Source organism: Chionomys nivalis, chromosome 9 (genome assembly GCF_950005125.1).
Source record: "Chionomys nivalis chromosome 9, mChiNiv1.1, whole genome shotgun sequence".
Taxonomy (NCBI): Eukaryota; Metazoa; Chordata; class Mammalia; order Rodentia; family Cricetidae; genus Chionomys; species Chionomys nivalis.
The window spans coordinates 31,722,281-31,741,704 of NC_080094.1; the positions used below are offsets into that span (position 1 = coordinate 31,722,281).

Sequence of the window (19,424 nt, forward strand, 5' to 3'; positions counted from 1 at the left end):
AAAAGAGAGAAGCTCTGATGACAAAACCATAGCCCTTCTGAAAGTCCAAAAGTTGCAAAGATTTTGGTTAAAACTCTGTACTTTTTTATTAAAAATTCATGTCATGTTTCATAAAAGTAATTAGATGGATCATATCTCATGTGTTTAAATTCTGATCCACTATAAAATGACACTGTTTACAGCACACCACTTCAGGCCCTTCATATAATGCCCTTGAAAAAAAATTCATACCACTTCAAAACTGAAAGCATCTAATAATACATGAAGCACTCCTCTCTAAGGACTTGGATGAATGCTGTTTTGCATTCAGTCAAGCATTTCATAAGCAGTGTCAATGCTCCCCCGTTGAAAGCGCCCCTGAAATACATCAGAGATTTCTTGGAAGTGCGATGACTGCATGAACAACAGGGAAGACAATGCTGAGGGTTCCCAATCCTTGGCTCTGCAAAGCAGTAATTCCTCAGAGGAACTGATTTAATCGCTCACTCCATGAAGAAGTAAATTCATAGCAAAGCTAGGTCAGAGAATCCCAGAGATGTAGCCACGAGCTGCCTCTTGAATGGAGTTCTAAAGGAGGCCATTTCCAGAAGAGGCAGAACTCTTCTGCTCCATCAGAACCTGGAAAGGCTGGGATTTTATTTAAAGCACAAAAATGCTGTATATGTTTTTTCATGACAAATGGACACATTTTACAGGGACAAGAATTAAAAGAAACACACCCACGTACATGCAACAATAATAAAGAAATAAAGGTCTAAAGCTGTAGGGTTCCACAGTTAGGAGAAAATGTCCAACTCCTTCTTCACCCTCCTGATCTGACACAAAAGCCAGGCAGCTTAAACAAAGGCCTTGTAGCCTTTTGTCTCCCAGCAGCAGGCCCCTTACTGATGGAGTGGGAGTTCAAGGCCTCATCAGGACTGCTTGAAGGGACCCTCACTGGAGCATGTGGCTCTGGCAGGGTTTGCCCTTCTCCCCATTCCCTCTGCCCTGCTAAAAACCATTAGATTACTTTCCTAAGCTAGCCACCAAGGTCTGTTCCCTTATTTGGCCACTTCCTCCTCCTGAGGCTGACTATCAAAGTCCAGCAATCAGAACCCCCTTTGACTGACCTAATTAACATGCCCAATTAAAATTAAACACCTCATCCTAACAAGGGGTTCCCCTTAACCTTTATAAACCACCATTTGCCTATATTCCATGCCTGTCTCCCCTCTATTCAGAGGCAGGCCTTTGCCCCTCCAGGGCGAACGTCCCTGCCACTTTCCCTTGTCCCCTTCCCCTTCTTGCTTTTCCTCCCTCTCCATCACCACAGCATCCTAGCCCATTCTAACAGACCTCCCCTTTTCCTCCTCTTAAAAACCACACCTGCAAGGCCATTGGCTCTGTTTTTCTCCCTGAGTCAGAAAGCAGTCACTGTAACTTTTCTTCCCAGTTTAATAAAGGATCTCTCGGTGAAAGCAGGTGTTTGGGTGCAGTCTGTGCCTAATCTTGGGTCTGGAAGGGAGCCCCCGCTGTGTGAGCATCCCCTTCACCCAGCACACATCAATTCTAGGCCAATCAACCATCCCAGCGCTCTTCAAACTCACCAACCCTAAATTAGGGAAGAAAAACTCTTCAGAGGCTTTAAACAGTCCCCACCACAGATTTTCAGCTTCCTGATTCCCCCTCTGCTTTGCAGGGGGTCTTTTTCTCTGTAGGTCTGCTATGTGTGTGTATCCTCACCCCCATGGTTTGCTTCAACTGCTGATTTTGTCTGCAGTGCTCAAGATTTCTCTGCTAACACCTGTTGTGCTTCAGATTTTTCCTGTTTTTTAATTCTTTAACAGAGAAAATGAACCAATCAAGACCTCTAAGCTGAATCCTGACCATGTTCACCTTTTCCATGTGGGTGCTGAGATCCAAACTCAGGTCCTCTTGCACTCTTACCCACTAAACTATCTGTCCAGCCTCTGAAGTCTACTATTCATTTTTTTAAAAAGGCCTTTTTATATACATGTGCACAAACATGATGTGGGAGTGTCATATATCAATCTGTTGATTTCATTGGTTAAGTAATAAAGAAACTGCTTGGCCCTCATAGGTTAAAACATAGGTGGGTGGAGTAAACAGAACAGAATGCTGGGAGGAAGAGGAAGTGAGCTCAGACTCGATAGCTCTCCTCTCTGGGGCAGACGCGATGAAGCAAGCCACCAGGTCAGACATGCTGAATGATTCCTGGTAAGACTGATGCTAGACAGATTATTAGAGATGGGTTGATCGGGATATGAGAATTAGCCAGTAAGGGTTAGAGCTAATGGGCCAAACAGTGTTTTAAATGAATACAATTTGTGTGTTGTTATTTCAGGGCATAAGCTAGCCAGGCGACCAGGAGCTGGGGCAGCAGGAACGCAGCCCACAGCTCCTACAACACAAACACACTTTTTATACATGTGTGCACGCACACACACATAAAGCATATACATATGTTCCCCTTAAGGACACACTGGCTGACACACAGCACCTTATACTGCTAATCCACTATGCACTTGGACCAGTGTTTCCTACTCTTGTCCTCAATACATACATAGAATATATTTTATAGATAGGTAGGTAGGTAGGTAGGTAGGTAGGTAGGTAGATAGATAGAGAATCTCAGAACTTTTTGTACTGATTACCTGCCTAATGCCATAATATTCTATATATATTAAACAAAATCAAAATAAGTCTATAGGGCTAGAGAGATGGCTCAGGGCTTAAGGGCTTTTGCTGCTCTTGTAAAGAGCTGGGGTTCAGTTCCCAGCATTCCTGTCAGGAACTCACAACTGTCTGCAACTCCTGCTTGAGAGGATCTGATGTACTTCTGACCTGTGTGCACACTTGCACTCACATGCACATACCTACAGACACACACACAGAGAATTTCAAAATAAACCTTGAAAGCATTTTTATATTTAATTGTATTTGTATCTTTCTGTTTGGGGAGGGGATGTTGTTTTGATGCTGGGGAATTGAATCCAAGACCTTGTTTACTCGCCCAGGGCCTCACACAGTCCTTAGGGTCCCGGCCCGGAACCGCCTGAGCTTGCCCACCTACCTCTGACCAGCTCTGGCCTGTAGCTCTTGCGCAGCTGTTCCAGGAAGCTGTTGTAGAAGCTCTCGGCCTGCTCTGTGGGCATCGCCAGGTGGAAGTCAGGCTTGTTCCCCTTGAGGACACACTGGAGGGTGAACTGGCTGACACACAGCACCTCATACTCTTTATCCATCACGCTCTTGGACCAGTGTTTCCCACTCTCGTCCTCAAACACACGCAGATTTAAAATCTTTCGAACCCTATGGGAAAAGAGAGCAATGAGAGCTACCAGAAGAATCACAAGGCAGCCAACATACTCCATACTTTCAAAGAAAGATGCATGGGTTACTCCATCACTCACAAAAGCTGTGATACAGACGCACCAGTGAGCCATGCCTCATTTCCTCACCGCCATTCTCAGAAAGGTGTTCTCTCTTAACTCTTACATCCCTCTAATTCATAGCAGTCATCAGTGGATTTAGGATTACAGCCACCAAAACTACAAGAAAGCAGTGGAAACTGCAAGGGATGCACTGCTCCTCACACACTGGATCTTCAGGCTCAGAAGTAAAGGCGAAGTGTGTGGTCCAAGAGAGAGCTACCAGGAAAGGAGGCGCATGCGCACACACACACACACACACACACACACACACACACACACATCATAACCACATGGGACACAGAAACTGCAGACGACAGCTCCCCTCCATCCATCCCTGACACAGCACTAGGTAGAGGCTGCTATAGCCAGGAGGATCTGATAATTTCACCTTCTAGCTCAACATAGCTATGCCAGCATTCACTCCATAGGCATTTTTTTTATTTCTTACTTTCTAGTATTTGATCTCACTTCTGCATTTATGGTTCATAAAGGTTTTGTTTGTCTCTATGAATTTTTCAGTTAAGTTTTTGGGTTGTTTTGTGTGTTTCTTTGCCCAGTTGACTGTATGGCAGTGTTTTCTATACTTTTCACCCTTATCTCATATACTTTCCCTCTTATTCCTACATCTTCCCTCTCTCATCCTTACTCCATCCTCTTCTCCTTCTTAATTGCAGCCTTCCACAGAGCTGATATCTCCAGAATCTGTGGGCTCCAACAACACTCCAACCATCCCCATAGCCACTTACTCGCCTTTTCTTTTTCATTCATTTTAATATTCAATCCTATCCTCACCCACTCTACTTCCCTCTCAATCCTACTCTTACTAAAACCCCAGTGTGCTCCATACTGTCCTTGAATGTTTATCTTCCAACAGTTGAAGTCAAAAGGGCCACCACGATTAACTGGCTCGTACAACAGCTGCACAGTGGCAACATCCAGCTGCTCTCACAGTTACCATTCCACTGATGGAACAACGCAGAGTGTGAACCAGGCACCCTGAACTCCTGAACTGAGGAACTTCTTTCTAGATTACACTCAAATCCGCCACGTCCAAACATGTCTTACTTGAGCACTACAAATACTTCAACTGAAATAAAAAAGCTGTTTTAAAAAACAAAGAAATAACACCAGATGCATAAATCTCAGTATAATAACAAGATACATAAAAAGCCAAGATAACATAGTTCTCAAAAAAATTACTAACTCTGCAATATATATAAAACATATAGTTTATAATGCTATAATATATATTAGATATATAAAACATATATATATATACATATATGTGAAATAAATAGCATCATAGCTCAAATGGATTTAACAGACATCTACAGAATATGCCATCCAAACACTGCAAAATACACATTTTTTCCTTTGCAGTACATGGAATTTTCTCTAAAACATCATATATTAGAACACAAAGCAAGACTCAAGAATACAATTAAAATCTGAACTTTTCAATGTCTCTTCATTTTGATAACAATGAATTAAGTCTACAAATCAATAACAAGAGAATCCAGAACACAGACACACGGAGATTAAACAATACAGTACTGATCAATGAATGTGTCCTTGAAGAAATCAAGAAGAAAATAAAAAAAAAAAACCATTCCTAGAACCAAATAATAATGAAGATAGGCCAGGCAGTGATGGCGCAGGCCATTAATCCGAGTGCTAAGAGGCAGAGGCAGGAGGATCTTTGTGAGTTCAAGGCCAGTCTTGTCTACAAAGTGAGTTCTGGGACAGAGAAACCCTGTTTCAAAAAGCAAAAAAAAAAAAAAAAAAAAAAAAAAAGAGAAGAAGGAAGGAAGAAGAAAGGAAAGAAGGAAGGAAGGGAGGAAGGAAAGAAGGAAGAAAGAAAATAGAATACACCAAAATCTATGGGCTACAATGAAAGCAGTCCTAACTGGGATATTTACTATTCTAGGAATCTACATTCAAAATTGAGAGATAGCAAATGAATAACTTAATGATATACAAAGCTTTGAAGAAAAAAAAAAAAAAGAACAAACCAAAGTTTAAATCAGTAGGTAGGAAAAATCATTAATATCAGGACAAAAAATATAAAATGGAAACAAGAAGATAATAGAGAGAATCAATAGAATTAAAAGTTGGTTCTTCAAAAAAAATAAGATAGACAAACTCTTATCCAAACTAACCAAAAGAAAGAGAAGACCCAAATTAATAATATTAGAGATGAAAAGAGGCACCAATGAAATTGAGAAAGTTATTAGGTCTTATTGAAAAAACATACATTGTAATAAATTTGAAAATCTAAACAAAAAAAATGAATTAGGCCTGCCAAATTAAACCAAGATGAGATGAACAATTTAAATAGATCTATAAGCAGTGAAGTCAAAACAGAAATTTTTAAATCCCATAACTAAAAAACATCCAGACAGACAGATTCACTGCTGAATTTTATCAGACTTCAAAGAACTAACACCAATGTTTTGTTATAATGTTATAATATATATATATATATATTAGATAGATAGATAAAATGTATGTAATATAAAATATATAAATAAAAATATAATATATAAATAGTATGTAGTATATAAAGGAAGGAATATCACTGTTGTGATTTGAAAGAGAAATGTCCCTCATAAGTTCTTATATATGAAAACTTGATCTCCAGTTGGGTGTTCTTAAGGCAATTAAAGAACCTTAAAGAGGTGGAACCTTGCTCAACATATGTCATTGGAGGAGGGAGGATTTGAGGGTTTGGAGCCTTTCCTCACTTCCTGTTAGTTCTCTCTGCTGCCTAAGTCAATGAAGCTTTGACCAGTCAAGCTCCCTTCTCCTGCCAAGATGTCTAGCCTTGCCTGCTGCCACACCTATTCTACCACTATGACTGTGAGCCAAAAAAACCTTTCTTCCTTATGTTGCTCTTGGTCATGATATTTTATCACAGTCACAGGGAACTAATTAATATAATCACTAAACTTTCTATGAAGCTAGTATTACCTTGATTGAAAAATTAAATAAAGATGCAGCATAAAAAGAATATTTAAACCAATATCCCTGGTAAACATAGATTCAAAAATTCTCAACAAAATATTTACAAACAAATTTAAGAACACTTCAAAAAAGATTATTTACCATGATCATGCTGGTTTTATTCTAGATATGTAGGAATGGTTCAACATATGTAAATCAACAAATATTATACATTACATAAATGGTCTCAAGAACAAAAATCACATAGTCATCATGATAGATTAAAAAAAGCTTTTAACCAGACACCGAAGAAGCAGAATGTGTCCTGCCCTGCTGAAAAAGATACTAAGCCATATAGCTAACATATGTGAGAATAATGGGCTAATATATATTATAAGAGCTACTACGGGGCTGGAGAGATGGCTCAGTGGTTAAGAGCACTGGCTGCTCTTCCAGAGGTTCTGAGTTCAATTCCCAGCAACCACATGGTGTCTCACAACCATTTGTAATGAGATCTGGCGCCCTCCTTTGGCGTGCAGGCACACATGGAGGCAGAATATTGTATACATAATAAATAAATAAATCTTTAAAAAAAAAAGAGCTACTACGAAGCCTGAGCTAATGGGCCAATCTGTTTATAACTTATGTAGACCTCTGTGTGATTTTCTTTGGGACCTTACCAGCTGTGGAAACTGGGTAGGACAGAAACCCCAACAAGCAGACCCTCATGTTACAGAATGGCACCCACCTGGACAACTGTATCCACATAAAACCTGTGAGGCAGGAAATCAAGAGATGGCTCAGCAGTTAAGAGTATTGCCTACTCTTCCAAAGGTCCTGAGTTCAATTCCCAGCAACCACATGGTGGCTCACAACCATCTGTAATGGGGTCTGCTCTACTACCTGAAAGCAATAGGTGCTAAAAAGCTTCTCTTAGCAGGGAACCAGCATAGTGAAACCAAAAGTTACCTGTATTCCTCTGTTGTTTACTCAGACTGCCTAGTCACCACCCATGGCATACCCTGCCTGTTAGAAAAGGCCTGAGAGGCTTGCAAGCAACGCGTGGAGAAAAGAAAGTTTTTACCTTAATCATGAAATCTACTGATCAGTAGAATTTTAGCTTAATACTTAAAGAACATAGATAAGCACACGATTTCTCCCTTTTAGCCTCCCTTGTTGATTTAATCCTTAGTTGACCCCACCCAGGAGTCTTCACTAACCACACCACTCCTACCTGGTGCCATAAATGAGAACTGACAGCTATTGCTCTGTGTATAAATCTGTCTGCCTTGGTGACCCTAAGGAACTCGAGCCTCACACTGCATTGCCAAAAGAATCACTGTTGTAATTCTTACTATACCACAAAGCCACCACTGTCAGCCAGAGTGGGACAGAGCCAGTACAATGCAGGAATCCTAACAGGTACCCCCCCCCCCAAGAACTCGGGCTAGAACAATGAAGAGACATGGATAGAAAGAAACACGTGAGCAGATTTTTTTTCTTTAACCCTCAGATTTTAGTCCCTTCCTTCGCTTATTGTAATGTCGTTTTTGTTTTTTAGGTTTTTTTTTCCCCCTGAGTGAAAGCTTTAGAGGCAGACCGTTAAAGTTTTCAGTAGGAACATCCCACATCTATTTGGCCAGGCTCTGATCTTCTTCTTTGTAGTCCACCCCTGCAAATTTGCCAGGCTGACACCTCTACCTTTACTAAACTTTCTGTTCAGTGAGGGGAAGGGGAAATAGGGTCTTATCATCTAAGCTCTAGCTGTCCACTCCTCAGGTTACTTATCTGGGATTAGCTATTCCAACTCACAAGGCCATTAGCCTAGATAGAAAATAATTCAGTTGGGCTGGAGAGATGGCTCAGCGGTTAAGAGCATTGCCCACTCTTCCAAAGGTCCTGAGTTCAATTCCCAGCTACCACGTGGTGGCTCACAACCATCTGTAATGAGGTCTGGTGCCCTCTTCTGGCCTGCAGGCATACACACAGACAGAATATTGTATACATAATAAATAAATATAAAAAAAAAAGAAAGAAAAAAGAAAATAATTCAGTCACTCACAATCCCCACCACCAAGGATGAAAGTCTATAGAGATGGCCAGTTTCTTACTGCTGGATTCCTCTGTCTCTCTTCAGGACCGCCCACCATACGAAGTGGCCCTCAGTCCCTCACATGAACTCTTGCACTCATTACTAAGCCACTTCATAAGCTTCAGCAGGCCCTCCTCCAGGCTCCAGCCTGCTATCTTCAGGACTTAACTAGCTCCTTCTTTCCCCAGGTTACAGAAAAGACGGGATATGCCCTCAGGGCTCTGGGTCACTAACAGGAACCTTCCTGTTGCATACTTATCAAAAAATTAGAGCATGGTGTCCAAGGAACGGCACCTTGCCTGAGTGCTCTGGCCATAGCCAAACTTCCTCACTTGAATGAGAAAGGTTAACCATCGGGTCACCCACCACAGTCTTCTCTTTTCACTTCTGCCCCATATCCTAACATACAGGGCTCCGAATACTACCTCCGTCCAGAGTTCTCTCTTCAGGTAGCAACGGCAGAGATTGCTACACTTGCTTTTCATTCCGCATTTCAAACTGACTCAAGTTGCTGATTTGACTCTCTCTTTTTTTTTTTCCTTGCTGATTTTTTTATTAATTAATTAATTTAATTATTAAAGATTTCTGCCTCTTCCCCGCCACCACCTCCCGTTCCCTCCCCCTCCCCCAATCAAGTCTTCCTTCCTCCTCAGCCCAAAGAGCAAGCAGGTTTCTCTGCCCTATGGGAGGTCCAAGGACCACCCACCTCCATCCAGGTCTATTAAGGTGAGCATCCAAACTACCTGGGCTCCCACAAAGCCATTACATGCAATAGGATCAAGAACCCATTGCCATTGTTCTTCAGTTCTCAGTAGTCCTCATTGTCCATTATGTTCAGCGAGACCGGTTTTGTCCCATGCTTTTTCAGTCCCCGGCCAGCTGGCCTTGGTGAGTTCCCGATAGATCATCCCCATTGCCTCAGTGTGTGGGTGCACCCCTCGCCATCCTGAGTTCCTTGCTCGTGCTCACTCTCCTTCTGCTCCTCCTTTGGATCGTGAGACTTCAGTCCAGTGCTCCAATGTTGGTCTCTGTCTCTGTCTTCTTTCATCGCCTGATGAAGGTTAATATTCAGGGGGATGCTTATATGTTTTTCTTTGGGTTCACCTTCTTATTTAGCTTCTCTAGAGTCACGAATTACATCCATTGCTGGTGGGAATGCAAACTTGTGCAACCACTTTGGAAAGCAGTGTGGCGGTTTCTCAGGAAAGTCGGGTTCAACCTACCTCTTGACCCAGCAATACCACTATTGGGAATATACCCAAGAGATGCCCAAACATACAACAAAAGTATATGCTCAACTATGTTCATAGCAGCATTGTTTGTAATTGCCAGAACCTGGAAACAACCTAGATGTCCTTCAGTGGAAGAATGGATGAAGAAAGTATGGAATATATACATATTAGAGTACTACTCGGCAGTAAAAAACAATGACTTCTTGAATTTTGCATACAAATGGACGGAAATTGAAAACACTATCCTGAGTGAGGTAAGCCAGACCCAAAAAGAGGAACATGGAATGTACTCACTCATATTTGGTTTCTAACCATAAATAAAGGACATTGAGACTATGATTTGACTCTCTTAAGGGTGTATGGAGCACTTGTTTCTGCTGACTTCTGCCACTCACCATATTTGATTCCAAATTCTAGAGCCTACCTCTTCAGCTGTTTCTTCCTCCACCTACTCTATCCATCCATCTCTCTCCTCCCCTACTCAGTAAGTGTCCTTTCTCTGGAGGACACTTCTACACCTGGAGCCTTCTACACTCTCCTGGGTTCCACCCTATGACATTACCCCTCTTCCTCTTTGGAACCCTCCCTGTTTCCTTGTCTTCTCCACCTAGGAATTGCCTATTATGCCCTGAAGCTTCCTTAGCCCTTCTGTGCCTGTGACCTTGTCCCTCCTCGGCTCCATCCTAGAAGTCTCCCGGCTTCTCTATGCCCTCCTGGGCTTCTCTCTTCCTCTCAGCTCCCACTTGGAGCTTACAGAAATTCCTTCCAGTGGAGTTCATTTGCAACCCCTCCTCTCTTCCTCCATGGACTCTGATTTTATTGAAGCCTCACTGTTACTACAAACTGCTTGACTCAGTACATTTTGATGGCTTAAATTGGCATGCTCAATTTTCAATGGTGGCAATTTCTGCCAATGCACAAATGATCTAAAAATCTTTTATATGTAAACTCGTTCTCCCCTCCTCTATTTCTTCCTATCTACACCTGTCCAGAGTAGCTCTTACATATGGAGACCCCCACCTCTCAAAGAGCAGGGAAATTGCTCTATATCAGGCTGTCAAAGGCTGATTCAGTTGCCAAATAAGATAGTTGTCCCTATAACACCTAAATGAATGTCTAAAACACCTGCTCTTATTGATCTTATAGGAGACATGATGCATATTCAGGAAGGCATTCTACCTTTTATTCAAAATAGTCATCTTTCATATTCTAATTAACGACCCATGGCACCCCTGATGGGAGACAGGGTTCTTGGTGACCTTTACTATTGCATTTAGCACAGCTGTCCATCAGGCACAATCAAACGCTCTCTCGGCCCCTAGGTATAGACAGGGTAGAAGAAGTGGTCCAAAGTTCCTCAAAAGTCCTAACATTCCTGAGGCATAGGCAGGCGGATCTCTGTGAGTTCGAGACCAGCCTGGTCTACAAGAGCTAGTTCCAGGACAGGCTCCAAAACCACAGAGAAACCCTGTCTCGAAAAACCAAAAAAAAAAAAAAAAAAAAAAAAGTCCTGACATTCCTAATATCACCCCTTTCAGATGACACTGATTGCACCTCCCTCTCACACCACCTCTTGTTTCAGACCTTAATCTCTGCTTTGCTGACAGCTTTGGAGATGCTGGTTGTGTCCCTCCCAGTCATACTCATGACCACCGTTTGTGCCCTCGCCCATTATCTTATCAGAGTCTCTCATCTCGCTGCTGTTAATTGCTCTGAGTCCAACATCACTAACAGCCCTTATTTCTCCCACTTCTCTCTCTTCAGTATCACAGACTGCTTTAACTCCTCAGAGACATACTTTGTGGGCTCTCTGGACGCTGCAAACTGAACTAATACCATAACCCTTAGTACTATCACCCAGCCCCAATGCCCAAACATTCACAACATCCCAATTCTCTATGGCACCCAAGTTTACCTACCTGCTGGGTGATCTGGGACTGTGCCCTGGTGTCCCTTTTTCCAAAACTAGGAGCTGTACCAGTGAAGAACCCTTGCCAATTCCCATCCTAGGGTTTATAGCAGTGTGGCATGACAAAGGAGAGGTTCGGATCATATCCTCTAGCAGTGCTGTGTATGACAGCTGGTGTCACCACTGGAATGACAGGACTGCCTCCCTAGCTATTTACCATCGGTTTTCCTCAGTTCATCCAGGATCTCCAATGGGTGGCTTAGACCAACCTTACCCTCCAGGGCCACAGAGACTCACTGCCGGCTGTAGTGTTACAAAACTGGTGGGGCTGAGATTCACTAGCAGCAGAGAGAGGCAATCTTTGTCTCTTCCTCAGGGAGGAGTGTTGCTTCTGTGTGAACCAGTCATGTACAGTGAAAGACAAGATCCGACAACTCCAGGTACAAGAACTAGCTTGACGCCTCTGGCAGTGGACCATTGACAGACCACGGTGGATCGGACACTGTCTTAGCCCCTCTCCTCCTTTTCATCTCACTAGCTACGCCCTGCCTTAGAAACTTCTTGTCGAGATTTCAACAACAGATTCAAAAGATTTCTAACCAGACTTTTAATCAGTTGCTATTACAGGTTTACCAAATCCTAGCTGCAGAGCCAGAGGCCCTGATGGTGAAGATCAAGTTCACCCAAAGGACTTAGACACTCCTCTTCAACAGGAAGAAGTCTAATGATAACATGGCCCCCTCCCAGTAACCTGACTGTTTATCAATAATAAACAAAAGAGAGGGAAATGTAAGCCCCTCTGAGCTACACCAGTGGCCAGGCACCTTCCCCAGAGGCCCTCCAACTGTCAGGTTCCACCCACAGAACATTCCAACTGTCCTAACAGCTGGACCCAGTCCCCACCCTATAGACTAAAAAGCCCAAGCTCTGGTGTTACTGAATATTTGTATATACTGTGAAGATGTGTCTATATTTTTGACTCACCTGACTAAGGCACCAGACTGGTTTAATAAAGAGCTGAATGGCCAATAGCTAGGCAGGGGAGAAGAGGCAGGACTTCTGAGGAGAGACAGGAACTCTGAGGTGAAGGAGGTGAGATTTTGCCAGCAGATCAGAGGCAGTTGGACATACTATACCACTCTTTGGCATGTACCTAAATGATATTTCATATACCACAAGGATACTTGCTCAACCAAATTTTTGCAGCTTTATTCTTACTAGCCAGAAACTGAAAACAACCTAGATGTCCTCAACCAAAGAATGAATAAAGAAAATGTGATACATTTACACAATGGAGTATTATTGAGCTGTTATAACACAGATAGTGATGGCACATGCTTTTAACCTCAGCACTTTGGAGGCAGAAGCAGGAGTATCTTTGTGAGTTCAAGGCCAGCCTGATCTACAGAGAGTTCCAGGACAGGCTCCAAAGCTAGAGAGAAATCCTGTCTAGAAAAACCAAATAGATAGATACAGAGAAAGAAAGAAAGAAAAGAAAGAAAGAAAGAAAGAAAGAAAGAAAGAAAGAAGAAAGAAAGAAAAAAAAAAGAGAAAGAAAGAAAGAGAACCATAAAATTTGCAGGCAAATGGATAGAACTAGAAAAAAAATCAGCCTGAGTGAGGTAACCCAGACCCAGAAATATAAACATGGTATGTGTTCACTTATAAGTAGATGTTAGCTGTAAAATAAAGGATAATCACGCTACAGTACACAGACCCAGAGATACTAAGTAATAGGGAGAGCTCAAAAGGAGACGCATGGATCTCTCTGGGAAAGAGAAATAAAATAGATTTTGTGGATTGACTGGGGTGGGTGGGGATGGGAACAGGAGGAATGGGGGGATTGAGTGAGAGAGGACTGAAATTATGGGGCACTTGGGGGGCAAGGTAGAAACCTACTTTGGAAACTCTCAAGACTCTACTTGGGTGACCCTAGCTAAGAGTCCTAGTAATAAAGAATGCATAGCCTGAACTGGCCATCTTCTGTAGCCAGGCAAGGCTTCAAGTGGCAGGATTGGGACACCAACCCAGCATAAAACCAACTGCTGTGGATTAACTCTTCTGTATATTGTATAAATTAGGCTATAATTGGTTTAATAAAGAAGTTGGTTGGCCAATAACTGGACGGGATAAGGTTAAGCAGGAAAACCAGACTAAGGACACTGGGAAGAAGAAGGGTAAGGTCAAAGGAGTGACCAACAAGACATGGAGAAGAAATAGGAGGTACAAGATGAAAGACAGGAGAGCCACATAGGAGAATATAGATTAATCAAAATGGGTTAATTTAAGTTGTAAGAGCTAGTTAGTAATAAGCCTGAGCTATCAGCTAAGTTTTTATAATTAATATTGAGTCTCCATGTTGGTTATTTGGGAACTGGTGGGCAGGAAAGAAAAGTCTGTCTACAACCTACAGTTTATCCTGCCTGCATGGGGTAAAGGTGGAGAAGAAGAACTTGTGGGAGTGGCCAAACAACTGGTCCAATTTGAGACCGACACACAAGAGGAAGCCCATGCCTGACACTGTCTGGAGGACCAGGAGCTAGAACTGGGATAGCTCAGAGACCTAGGATAGAACCAAACACGACAATTAAAAAAAAAATCAGTGAAATGATTCCTAATGATACTCTGCTATACTTCTAGACCAGAGCCTAGCATAATCATCATCAGGAAAGCTTCACCCAGTAACTTAGAGGAATAGATGTAAAAACCCATAGTCAAACATTAGGTAGCTTCGGGAATCCTGTTAAAAAGGGGGAGGAAGAATTGTAGGATTAATAGAAATGGGTTAAATTAATATGTAAGCGTTAGCCAATCAGAAGCTAGGGCTAATGGACCAAGCAGTGATTTAATTAATAGTTTCTGTGTGATTATTTTGGGGCTAAGCAGCCAGAAACCAACAAGTGGACTCCTTACTACACTCCACCAAGAAAATATTACAATTCTAAACATGCACCCAACACAAGGGCACTCAAGTCCACAAAAGAAACACTACTACAGCTAAAACTACAGTGATGGTGATTTAGTACTCCACTCTTGCCAACAGACAGGTCATCCAGACAGCTACACAGAAATGCTGGTATTAAATAATGTCGTAAGTCAAATGGATAACCTTGTGTCCATCAATTTGATCATCAATGAACCAAATGCCTAAAAGAACAAATCTGCAAGGAGGAAAGTTTTCTGTTGCCTCAAGTTTCAGGTATTACTATGCTACATGGCAGGGAGGGCATGGCAGGGTAGGGCAGCTCCTAACATGGTTAGCATGTCTCTCCCTTTATTCCTTCTAGACCCTGGCCTATGGAATGGTGCTATCTATATCCACTAAGAGGCCTTCCCTTTAGTTACTCCTTTCTGGAAAAACACTCACAGACAAACCCTTACTAATCTCCTGTGAATATCTCAATCTAATCAAATAGATGACCAAGATTAGCCATCCCAATATTAAAGAAACCTAAACCCAGACCCAATTATTACCCACTCCCCCACTCTACTCCATTTGAGTTCCTACGGGACTGACTCTATCAATACCAACATCTCTGTAGTATCACACTACCCTTATTAGTCATCAATGCCTTGGCAGGGATTAGGTTCTGAGCCTGGCTTTTAGTGTAATAACAAAGAGACAACAAGACAGCTATACTGAGGCTCTGGGCATCAAGAGGCAGCACCTGAAGTGAATATAGCAGGTGGTACTAGAGAAGATGCAGGAACAGATGAAGACTGGCGTATTAAGACAGCCTTGCCTTATTAAAAAAAAAAAAAAAAAAAAAAGTACCAGCTTCAGGGGAGCCAGCCAACTCAAGTTCAGGTTTTTACTGGGTGAGTATGCCCATGTCCTGGAGCAAGGACATGAACCTGAGTTCCGATCCTTACGTGACCAGTGAGCAACTGGGCATTGTACTCAGTCATCTGGCTCCACTTTAAAGAGGAATCACCCAGAGGACACCCAACATTGTCTGCAGAGGTGATGGCACATAAGAATAAGGCAAACTGGGGACCTACTTCACGGCTGACAGTGGCCAAGTGTGGGCACGTTACTCTTCCTCAGTCTTATCAGCATGAAACAAGGGTTCAAATCGACACAGGCTCGGATTATAAGCACAAAATATTACAGGAGTGGCCAGCATGGCCAGCACATAGGCCGTGACTTAGCAATGGCTTAGAAATCCAAATCTTACATGTGCTCCAGTTCCTTCTGTGAATCTTCCACGGAAATACCCAGCAGCACACAGATGCCCCGTCCAATGGCACTTATCTGCTCTCCTCCAACTACCAGGAACCAAAGGGGAGAAAAGACGTAATCAGGCATCAAGACATGACTCCAGGCACGCGATAGCCATTCTTAACATCACACATCCTTACAAGTTCTTCAGTTAAAGTGAGTGAGTACATGAGCCAGTAACTCCCATCCACTCTGGTTTCTTATCTGGAACCAATGAGAGCTGGGAGGTGAATAATCGATCATTAGGAAGGGTTTTAGCGCCGGATCTTTTTTTTAAATAATTTATTTATTTTTATTGATTTGCTTTGGTGTTTTGCCTGCATGAATCTCTGTGTGAGGGTGCTATATCTTGGAATTACAAATTGTTAGCTGCCATGTGGATGCTGGGAATTGAACCCAGGTCCTCCAGAAGAGCTGTCAGTGCTCGTAACCACTGAACCATGTCTCCAGCCCTAGCACTGGATCTTATCTGCAACTTTGGGTACAATGCCTAGAACATTCCACAGTTTCATATATGCATCTGAGAACCAGAGCAGTGATTTCCTCCCCTGAGAGAGACTCCAGCTCAGCAAGACTAATTCTCTGAAAGGAGATCCCCGTTTTTCTTGTAAATCAGCAACTCTAGTAACTCAAACCACAGATGGTACTGAATGGGAAATGTCCATGGCCTAAAAACAAACATGTTTTCCAGCTTACTGCAAAGGCAAATTTATTATCCATAAACACCATGACTTATGTGTTAAGCATCACTCCAGAAACTGCCATCTTCTCCCAGCGTGTGACCAATGTGGCATTCTAAGCCAAGGACCGCTAATTCTTTTTGAATCATGCACTTTGTCCATAAAAAAGAAAAGAAAAAAAAACTCTAAGAACACCATGCTAATATCTGTGTATGTATTTATAGCTAAGTGTACTCCCTACTACCTTTAGCCAATATCTCAAATGTTGGCACAGTATTTAGACTAGCATTCATCATTATGATGGTAAAATAATACCCGTATTTTAAGTGGCAACCTTGATAATTTTCTCCATTTTGCCCAATCTCATTATATGACTGTGGTTTTGTTTGGTTTTTTTCATTTTGTATTGACCTAATGTTCCAGTCAGGAATAGAAGAATGAACTCTGCCGTGTGTGTCTGTGTGTGTTGCTTCTGCAATAAAATCTGCAAATATCCCTAACAAGGGAGCACAGACTAAACCCCATCTTCCTTAACTCTGACTTATAATCACATATGGAATCACATATCCAAAGGCAAGTGTTACAAAATTAAAAAAAAAAAATTAGCAACAATAGGTTTCTGAATGTGCAAACACCAAAACTTAATGCAAAACCAACATCTAATTTGTCTAAAGTGCTCCTGGCTGTGTTCATTCAGGCTGCATCATCATGCCCCTTTAATGCAGCCTTGGGTCTGGTGTGCAGTACAACCAGCACACACGCCACACAACAGCACTGCCTGATCTGAGACTATCACATGTACCAGCTGTACTGTTTTTGGAGTACTCACCCAGTTCTATGCTCTCACAGAAACATCATGGCTTATAAAAAAGAGCGACTTCTAGTATTTCCTAGTATTATTTTTCAGCAATGAGTTTCAAAGTAATGAGGCATGCAAGCCTAGGGAACAGCTTAACAAACTGGGACTCCGCTTGGTTTGGACTTAGCACAAACTCCTCTCTGAACAATGCACCTAGCAACCTGTTCGCAGCAGCCTAGGATCCCACCTGCACAGACTGCATGTATACCAGCTTTACTTTTTAATTGGAGCGATTAACTTATATCATTACAATTGATTGATTTTTTTATATTTATTTATGTGACACAGCACAAGTTGTCAGAGGACAATTTGTAGGAGTTGGTTCTCTCTTCAGGTCCTCAGACTTCGTGGCAAACGTTTTTAATTACATAGGCCCTGTATAATTGCTTCAAACAATGGAAACATACTGATTGATAATGCCCCGCTACTACTCAAGATAACCTGGAAAATATCTGGAAACTACGGGCAATGGATTCATCCACTCTAGACAACCGACTGTTACTCAGGCCATCACTAACTCTTATCCCAAACTGTCTCATTAGCTTAAGCGTAGGTGTGATAAAAGGGCTCCCCAGGGAAATTCTAAGAGTGTTAGACACTTCATGCAAGTACCAGTCCAGGGTCTTGCACATCTTGGTTTTACAGGACAGGGTTTCACTCTGTCGCTCAGTCTGGCCTTCAACTCACTAGGAAGCCCATGCTGGACTCAAACTAGAGACTCCTACCTCTGTCCCCAGAGTGCTGGGATGTAGATGTGCCACCACCTACAACCAAAAATACATTTTCCAGCAAGAGGGAGGGTTTAAGGGACCAAAGTTCAAAATTTCAATATGTTGATGGTGACCACATAAAGCAGACAGATTCTCCCCCAAAAGAGCAAAAGAACCCTTCATCAATGAATGTTCGCAGTTTTCCTGTCCTTGAAGAGTTACTGAAATGTTATCAAAGTTCCTGGTTTTATTCTACTCCTATTAATCCAGGACGACTTCCAAACTCGAAGGTAATGAGGAAGCTTGCAAAAGGTGGACTCCAGGGCCTACACATGTGGTTGAGGTCCTTGTGGGGGAGGGGTCTTGGGTGTGGATTACACTTTATATTCTCAAGACGTATTTGTTATAAAATAGCTTGAAGAAAAATGTATCTTTATTACTTGACCTGAAACTTTTGGGGGGGAGGGTTATTTGGTCTCTCTCTCTTTTTTTTTTTTTTTTTTTTTTTTTGACCAATCTTTGAACTCCTGGGCTCAAAATATCCTCCTGCCTCAGCCTCCAAAGTGGCTGAGACTACATGTGTTTACCATGGCATCTGACCTAAAAATGTAATTCTGCATATATATAATTAAAACACTAGATTGGTAATGGCTCAGTGGGTGAAGGCACTTGCTGCCGAGGCTGATGCCCTGAGTTGAATTCCAAGGACCTACATGGTAGTGACAGTTCTAAATTGTCCTTTGGCCCAGACACCAAAGTCCAGTTACACGCAGAAACACACACTAAATAAATAAATGTATTTTTTTAATCTAAAATACTAAACGTGTAGCACCTGTCGTTTCAATTTTTTAAATACTTTTCAAATACCTACAGTAGGTATAATAACCATTTGGATCCCGGTTGCTTCAAAAGTCTACCACATTCAACCAATGGTTGAATGTCTTGGTACACATTAGTTAGTGGGGGAAAAAAAGAAACATGTCATCTTGAATTCTGTGGTTCTGACCCATGGTTGAAGGAAGGGTTCAGAGGCCCGACATCCAGACGCAATGAACACTATGCACCTAGTTGGGATGCCTTCACGTATTTGCACACAATTGCCAGAGCTCAAACAATGAACAATCCTCATCTGTGCATTTTATCATGAACCAAGTATCATTTAAATATATATATATATATACAAAAAGAGGGTGCTAAAATACAGCATGCCAGACAGGGAAGTGGGAAACGGGAGATTCCGCTCTAGAAATGCTCCTTATGTGTTGTTTGTGCAACAGTGCATTCAAGAACGGGCCCTGGGGATGCTCGCAGGTTCTGCCACCTTGTCTGTGCGACACACACAAACA

General features: G+C 42.1%; 1 protein-coding gene across 2 annotated transcripts in view; it reads right to left on the minus strand.

The window, feature by feature from the left end:
- Dtd1 (D-aminoacyl-tRNA deacylase 1) overlaps window positions 1-19,424 on the minus strand; it is a 223,348-nt gene that overhangs the window by 203,543 nt on the left and 381 nt on the right. For both annotated transcript variants that reach the window (XM_057781019.1, XM_057781018.1), the window contains exons 2-3: window positions 15,786-15,876; window positions 3,074-3,309 (exon numbers count right to left, since the gene is read on the minus strand). In XM_057781019.1, coding sequence (XP_057637002.1) covers window positions 3,074-3,309; window positions 15,786-15,876 — 327 coding nt within the window. The remainder of the gene's footprint in view (window positions 1-3,073; window positions 3,310-15,785; window positions 15,877-19,424) is intronic.